This window comes from Castanea sativa, chromosome 1 (assembly GCF_040712315.1).
Source record: "Castanea sativa cultivar Marrone di Chiusa Pesio chromosome 1, ASM4071231v1".
Taxonomy (NCBI): Eukaryota; Viridiplantae; Streptophyta; class Magnoliopsida; order Fagales; family Fagaceae; genus Castanea; species Castanea sativa.
Window position 1 is genome coordinate 58224436 of NC_134013.1, and position 8471 is coordinate 58232906.

At 32.6% G+C, this 8471-nt stretch overlaps 1 protein-coding gene across 1 annotated transcript; it reads left to right on the plus strand.

Moving 5' to 3' along the window:
- The first annotated feature begins 3158 nt into the window (after positions 1-3158).
- On the plus strand, positions 3159-7907 carry LOC142640828 (plant intracellular Ras-group-related LRR protein 6-like). Its single transcript, XM_075815118.1, has 3 exons — positions 3159-3591; positions 3997-4166; positions 6680-7907. The coding sequence occupies exons 1-3, from the start codon at positions 3403-3405 to the stop codon at positions 7386-7388; spliced, it is 1068 nt and encodes a 355-aa protein (XP_075671233.1). The 5' UTR covers positions 3159-3402; the 3' UTR covers positions 7389-7907.
- Positions 7908-8471: the final 564 nt, after the last annotated feature.

Consider the following 8471-nt stretch of genomic DNA (forward strand, 5'->3'; position numbering starts at 1 on the left):
CTCATTTAAATTTAAATATGCAATGTCCTTTTTCTTGATACGTATGGGAATATAAAGCATATGTATTTGTGACTCTCTTAAAATCCAATCGCTAAACACTTGGGTTTTTTTTTTTAAAGATAGAAATAAGAAATGAAATTAAAATAAGGTACTATCTTAGAATAAGCATTATGTGGTGTCTAGCATATTTCTCACGCATAATAGAACTTTCAAATCCATGTCTGTGGTTTAAGACATTTGCCTTCTCTCTTAGCTTAGAAACCTTTAGGGCAACTCTTAGCTAATTAGGAGATAAAATAAACTAGTATAGATGGCCAATTATACTTAGAAAAATCTATGATTAGTGGCAATTCCTAAGAAATGGAAAGATAAACAAAAGGACTTACTAATGCACGCACATTACTTGAAGTGTCTAGACACACATACACTTTACACACGTGTTGTCAAGACTCAAAAAAGAGGGTCAAGTGCTAAGATGAAGTGTAAATAGTGATTGATTATTAGTTTTTATAGCTTGGGGTGCAAAGTGAAAATATTTCATAATTTAAGTTGGATTTCTACGATTAACCTTAAATTTTCTTTCATTTATAAAATTTTTTTTTTAAAAAGTGAGTAAGATATTAGGTTGATTTTTTTGTAGGTTGATAGTGAAGAAATAAGAGGTAGAGTTTGAACCTATAGTAATTTGACGATGGACCTACACCAATCTATCCAAAGCATCCTGTCCAAATCCCGCGAACTTTCTCTCATCATCACACAACCTGAGCCTCCTAAACTCGTGCTAACTACCCCTAGGTGGTCACCCCCCCCCCCCCCAACCAGGTATTATCAAGGTACGTCAATTCTAATGCTGTGATTTCAAGTTCTTGTTTAGCAGTCATTGCCGAGGACCCACATGGAGCTATTCTAAAGGTCTAGGCCAGAATAGCTCCCAAGCTTTCACCCCTCCAAGCTGAAACTATGGCACTGCTCTAGGTAGTACAACTAGCAATTCGCGAGAAATTGAGCCACGTCCAGTTCGAAGGTGATTCCAAGGTCTGCTATGAAGCAGTTCTTGCCAATGGTCCTTGTTCTGCTTGGGCCATCTCCCATTTTGTCTCTAAAATTCGAGATTTAGCTTTGTGTTTTATGTCTTGTAATTTCCTTTGGGTCTATAGAAGCTACAACTCTACTACTCATACCACAGCTAAGTTTGCCCTTGCTTCCAATGAGTCTTGCTTTTTCAATTCGGCCAATCTTCCACCTTTTCTAGTTGATGTTTGTAAGGAAGAGGCTCCCCATATGTTTTCTGTTTTTTGATTAATGAATTGAAGCTTATAAAAAAAGGGGTAGAGTTTGAACCATAAATATATATTTGACACCACAAAAGATATTATTACCATTAAACCATCACTCAAACCCCAATATAGGTTGACTTGTCTCCTTTTCCCCCCTACCCTAAAATGATTACATGATCTTTTTTCTTTTTTTCTTTTTTCTAAATTTCAGCTTAGAATTGTTAGGGTCATATTTATTATGTATTGGCATATCTTTTGACAAAATGCATTTTACTTGTAATTGGATAGATCTAAGATATGTTTCGAATATCAAGAAGTGTGTTGATAAGACAAAACAAGTGGTATCATTAAAGACATGAAGATTGAAAAAAAAAAAAGTTAAGAAATGCTGAAACAGTGAATCTCGACACTAGTCTTGACACAAGCTCGACACTTGCATTTATCGAGAATTAATGAAGAATTCTCAACACAAGCTTGACACCTCTTGATCTATCAAGCTATGCAAATCCAGAATTCTTAGTTTAGAATATCGACTCATGATGACTTGGATTATTAGGGTTTCGTTCACTAAATTCCTAGTGTATAAAAGTTTTATTTTAAAGTCATCAAAGACACATAGACCTAGATTAGAGAACTTATATATTTTTAGAGAATCTACTGCGTTCTTGTACGCCTTAGAGTTTTGTAACCAAGTGCTTCTACGTCTTCAACGTGCTTTGAAGTGAAGAACTTTGCATCCAACAATAAACATCAGTTGCTAGGAAATTAGACACATACTAGGATCCATGCAAAGGAAGAAGTATCTAGAAGATCAAGTCCAATTAGAGATTGGAGTAAAGGTTAAACTGTAGGTTAGTATTTTGGGATAAGGCAGGGTAGTGGTAAGATTCCTTGTAATAGCTTGTTCTTGATTAGTGGATTCTTAGGAGTGATGGCCTGAAAATCACCCGATAGAATTTTTGTTTTGTGATAAGTTTTGCCCATTTGTTAAAAAATCACTATGCCAATTTAATTTCAATTGCACTTTAGTTAAATTGGTAATTTGTGTGTGCCTCCACAATTTACATGTAATTTGACCTAATTAAGCAACTTGGGTAATTACATTAATTAACCGAGGTCAATCTATAACCCAACAAAAATGAATAATAATTTTAATTCACAATGTTTTGAACTTTATTCACAAATGTTAATGTAATCTATTGTGATTATTTTATAATAAAAATTTTATTAGTGATTTATTCATACCAAAGTAATGATCCAATTATTATATTTTGCCTTTAGAAGTTGTAAAAAAAAGTGACTTTGAATTTTTTTTCTTTCTTTTAAGGATCAACTGTAAAAAAAAGGATTAAATACTTAACACTGCTAATTGTAAAATCGAAGACTCTAACTAAAAAAAAAAAAATGAAAATAGTAAGGAGTAGGCAGAAATTTTTCACTCCTGCAAAAAGACTCCTCTAGATGGAGTGAGTAATTTCTCATGAATAAGGGAAGGGAGTACGGACTAGGGACTAGAGGGTACGTAGTCATTACTAATGATTACACTTCCATTATCTTCTTCTTGTTGTCAAAAAATTAAAAAGAATTCCAAGTTGGAATAGGCTCGATAAACAAAAGGAATTCCAAGTGTAAAACACAAAAACAAAAATGTGAAAATGGCAAACAATATTAATAATAAGCCACCCGAGATTCGCGTGCAGCCGAGTGGGGGAGGGGTTTTCAGGCCTATTTTTTCAATAGAAAAGGGTGGGGTTGACTTAATCAAGTGGGAGACATGGCCACGCAACCCTTAAGGACTCAGGCCTTAGTACACGGCCTTGTACTTCCCCCTCCCCTAAAAAACAAACAAACAAAACGTCATTCACACGTGGTAGGTACCTCATTCAAACTCAACCGGCCACCCGTACGTCCTTTGCAGTCCTTTCCGTCCAATGTATATATAATCTTGCTTCTTTCTTTGCTTCCAAACAACAACAAATTATATGCAATATACCTCCTTTTCTGGTTATTAAGCTCTTTCTTATCCAAAATATTACCTTCTTATTGTTAGGCTTTATAATTGTAGAAAATTTTGTTTCATATTTTCTAGGAGAGGGAGTAGAAAATCTTTGTGGTGTTTGTAAGGATGATGTATGAACAGCAACAGCATGCGAGGATAGATGTGAGGAAGAGGATGGAGAGGAAGGGTTCCATAAAGGAAGAGAGATTGGAAATTGTGGATTTGAGTGGCATGTCCTTGGAGGCTCTCCCTATTAATCCTTCCCTTAACCTTGGGAATATTTGCAATCTGGACCTCTCCAATAACAATATTCAGGTATTCTTCACCAATAATATTCTAGTGATTTTTCTTTACCAAGATCTATGTCTCTCTCTAAAACCAGATATATAATTTCCTCCAATAATAAAAATCTTTATCGGTAAGCGGTTCTCACTTACCCTAGAAAACTTAAAACAAAAAATCTATTTTGCGGTTAAGATTTTATTTTCTATATATTTTATCAAATAAATGACATAATTTTACTTTATTTCTTATATCTAATGGTGTATAAGTGGGTTTATATTTCAAAGTGTAAATGATCATTTTTCTCTGGGGATATTGTGAAGTGTAAACAGGTGTTTGATTTCTGGAGAAGATGAATATTGATCAAATATTATTATGTTGGATTTTCATAATACTTGTATGTGGTAATAAATTATCGTTTGGTTGTAAATTTGACAGAGCATACCGGAGTCCTTAATAGCGAGGTTGCTAAATATGGTAGTTTTTGACGTGCACTCAAATCAGCTTAAATCGCTCCCAAATTCAATTGGCTGTCTTTCTAAGCTCAAGGTCTTGAACGTCTCCGGCAACCATATTGAATTTCTACCGAAAACCATTGAGAACTGCAGGTCTGTGCTCCCCTCATGCTCTTCTTTCGTGTAGCTACCTAGCACACCAAGCTTTTTAACATTAAGTCACTGCCTAGTGTTATTTTAAAAATAGTAATTTAAAAAAAAAATTATGAACACTGAATTCTGTTTCCTATGGATTATCATGGAAGTTATTTTAAGTTTTTTAGAGAAGAAAAAGTAAAACATATATAGTAGTATATAAAACATCAAATAACCTAATCATAACCACACACCAAAAACAGAAAGAGAAATAAAGATCAAAATATTGAGTGTACCCGTTTTTCCATATTATGATTTATGCGCATGCATCATGTGTATACTACTACAAAGAGAGTAGAATTTAGTGATTTCATGTTTTAATTTGTCAAAAGGGTTTGTTAAAAATAAAAGGATAAAATTTAAAATATAGATGAAGATATATAGTGGCAAAAAAAAATGTGAAGAAAAAACAAAAGGATGGTTGAGAGGTGATTGATTTTTTAATATCGTAATTAATAGTGAAGGAATAAACGTAAATTATAATAATTAATAAAAAATATATAATTTAAAGTTATAGAAACTTTAAAATTAATTTCTCCATAATTAATTATAAATATATAGATTGGTGAGAGAAATAACAACAGTTATAAACTTATAATAATTAGGTAAAATATAATTTTATCTTTCCAAACAAAAAATTATAAGCATGAACAAGCAACTTATCTAATAAATAATTGATTAGTCTTAATAAATAGCTTTCCTAAAAAAAGTAGAGAATGATAAATCTTACTCGATGGGACTATTTGGTAGTGTAACTAGAACAATAGTTTTTAGTATTTAAACAATATTACATGTATTTTCATGTACTTTTTTACCCACACATATTTCTAAAAAATACAAACAACATTATTAGAACAATATTACCAAACACCCCATAAATCTTTGCAGACAAAACAACTGTTGATGGAAGGTAGTTCCAATGTTTTCAAGAAATAAAATTTTATTGGGAGCACATAGAGAATATACCATTGTTCACACCAAAGGAATTAGTTTGAATCCAATGAGCGAACTGACCACCACACAACCATTCAATATTATTAGCCTCTATTGTGCTTCCTTATCTTTGACTAAATACACCATTTTACATCACATACTTACCTAACATCACAATTCATTTACCGGATCTTTTGATTATATATATTTTAAAGTTTTATTTGCAATACGTGACATCATTTTTTATTCGAATTTATTGTTTATACTTTTACTCAAGCAAAAGTAGATTATTTTTACTTGGTAAGGAAATCATATTCTTACACGCATATATGAGTGGCTTTCACAATACTTTCGTGCATAACAATTAACCATATCCTTACTAAAAAAACAATTAATATTATTTTATAATAATACGAAAAAAAAAAAAAAAGCATGTTTATGTTTATGTTGGCATTTTTTGGGTGTGCTAAATGGTACATTTGACTATTACAAATAGGGTTCATTAAATAAAAAAAATTGACTATTACAAATTGGATGATCACTACAACAAAAGTCAAAAAACTCTTCATTTGTTTTATAGAAAATAAGCAAAATACAGCAACAGTTACACGCATGCAAAGGAAAAAGCTCAATCTAAATATAGTAATCTGAAACCGTCATTGTGTTCTGGAGAAACATAGTCTGAAAGCACTAAATAGCATATACGGACAAAATACTAAAAAAATTAAGTTAAATGTCTGGTAGATTGATGCGAGCTAGATAGCCGCCCAACAATCCTTTTCCGTTTGTCTAATGCTTCTGTTGTTTACCAGCAGGAATAATATGCTAGGAGAAAAAAAAATTGAAGAAATTATTTAATATTTTTAAAATACAGCTATGCGGTAAGTATGCCTTTCTATTATATAATAATAAGTTTTATTAATTAAATTTATGATAGAATTTAACATTCACACGAGATGATGATAAAATACCATGTTATATTCCCAAAAAAGTGCCTAATAATTTTCTAAAATTTGAAAAAGTGAAAACATGAACTTAATGCTATATTTGGTAAAAAAAAATTATATTCCAGTAATTGATAACATGTAACCTATATACCCTAAACCTTAAATTTTTTTTAACTAGAACCACTTTATTTATCTTTAAATTTAAGGTAAACTTGGTTGAGATTTAGTGTACATGTAATAATTATTTAAAATATTGATTATTATTGATTTTGAATTAAATTTTAAATAATATGGTATTATACATATCCTTAAATCTTTAAAAATTAAATATTGACTATAAAATGGACATGGTCATTTTATTTTTGAAAACAGAAAATTCTGATTCTGATCATAAATTTTTAGCTTAGCCTATTTCAGGTTTTTTATTTTGTCATTTTTGAATGAACAAAAGATGAATGAAGACTATCATTTTTTTTTTTTTTTCTTAAAACAAGCTTAATTTTATATATATATATATATATATACACACACATACACACACCATGGTTTACAATCTGTGGTTTGATGCATGCACCCTGGGCCCTCCTGCAGATCCTTAGAAGAAGTGAATGCCAACTTCAACCAGCTGAGAAAGCTCCCAGACACCATTGGTTTTGAGCTTACCAACCTAAAGAAGCTTCATGTTAACTCAAACAAGCTCGTATTCCTCCCAAGCTCCACCTCTCACCTGACCGCCCTGCGCGTCTTAGACGCCCGGCTTAACTGCCTCCGGTTACTCCCTGATGGCCTTGAGAACCTCACCAACCTCCAAGTCCTCAATGTTAGCCAAAACTTCCAGTACCTGGAAACCCTACCATACTCCATAGGTCTCCTCATCAACCTGGTGGAACTGGATGTGAGCTACAACAAGATAAAAAGCCTGCCAGACTCCATGGGATGCCTGGGAAAGCTCCAGAAACTGAGTGTGGAAGGGAACCCGCTGAGTTCGCCTCCCATGGAGGTGATGGAGCAGGGATTGCATGCGGTGAGGGAGTACCTAAGTGAGAAGATGAACAATGTCGAGCACAAGAGCACAGCACCAAAGAAGAAATCATGGGTTGGCAAATTGGTCAGGTACGGGACCTTCAATGGGAACAATAATAACAATAACAATAATAATAATAATAGAAAACTACACGAGGACCGTCAAGGCTTCAGCATACCTGAGTATCGTTCCATTGATGGCCTCGCTTCGCCAAGGTATATGGGGATGTTCTCGCCGCGTCGCCTCTTCTCACCTCGGACCTACTTCAGTAGATGAACATGCAGCAAATACACGCAGAGCTGTCTTTCAATTTACAGCACGAAACTACTACCTTTAATCATCATTGCTCATGGCGTGGGGTACTTTGAAGTTTGAAGTAGGTCTTGTGATATAATGCTACAAATTAATTAATAAGGGATAGCAGGCTGTAAATCTTCTTAGGTGCAGTATATTATATTCTCCAATTAAATTTAAAACATTTGATTATATTGATCGATAAGATCAGAATAGTGATGTATTTTTCAAGAACAAACAAATTCAAAACAATCAAGTCTTTAAATTCAATTGAGAGACTTAATATACTGCACCTAAGAAATTATACCTAAGTTTTACTCTTATATGTACATATGAATATATAAATAGTATAAGTCCTTCTTAAGATTTCTCTTAGCTTAGGTAAGCATATGGATCAGATTCACTTGTGCCTTGGGTCTCTAGCTTGCACTCTTTCATATCTGTTAAGTAGAACAGGTATAGTTTTGGTCTGTAAATAAATATCATGCGTTGTGGAGTTGACATTTGGTTTCCTTTTAACTGTATGCGATTTTATAAATAAACTCTTTTCCAAACAAGCTATTTTCTCTCCAAAAATCAAATTAGTGGACAATAAAAAGGTGTACAACGAAAAAAAAATCTAAGAAGCTCGGTCTTAAAATTGAGAGAGAAAACAACAACGAAAGTCGACAACAAAGTCAAGATATGTAAAATGTATTTGGTGAAAGAGAAGCCGAAGAGGAAACGCAACCTAGAGAAGTTTTGCTTCCTATTTATACTCTAGACTTTTGTTAGTTTTTCTAGCTAAAGCAGATGTGACATGCAATGAGAACAACAGTAAATACAGACTAATGTCTCAAAAAAAAAAAAAAAAAGACAAAAGATGGTAAAAATATGTGACATGCGTCAAACCTATTAAGGGCAATAGAAAATTCTGACTAAAGATTTGGAGCAATCTTTCTCCAATGTACTATGTGACAATTTAAGAAATAATTTCTATGTCATTTTAGTCCCATAACTTTTTTAATGAATTATATAACTTATTTAAATTTTTTACATATATAATTTTATATTATGAATCATAAA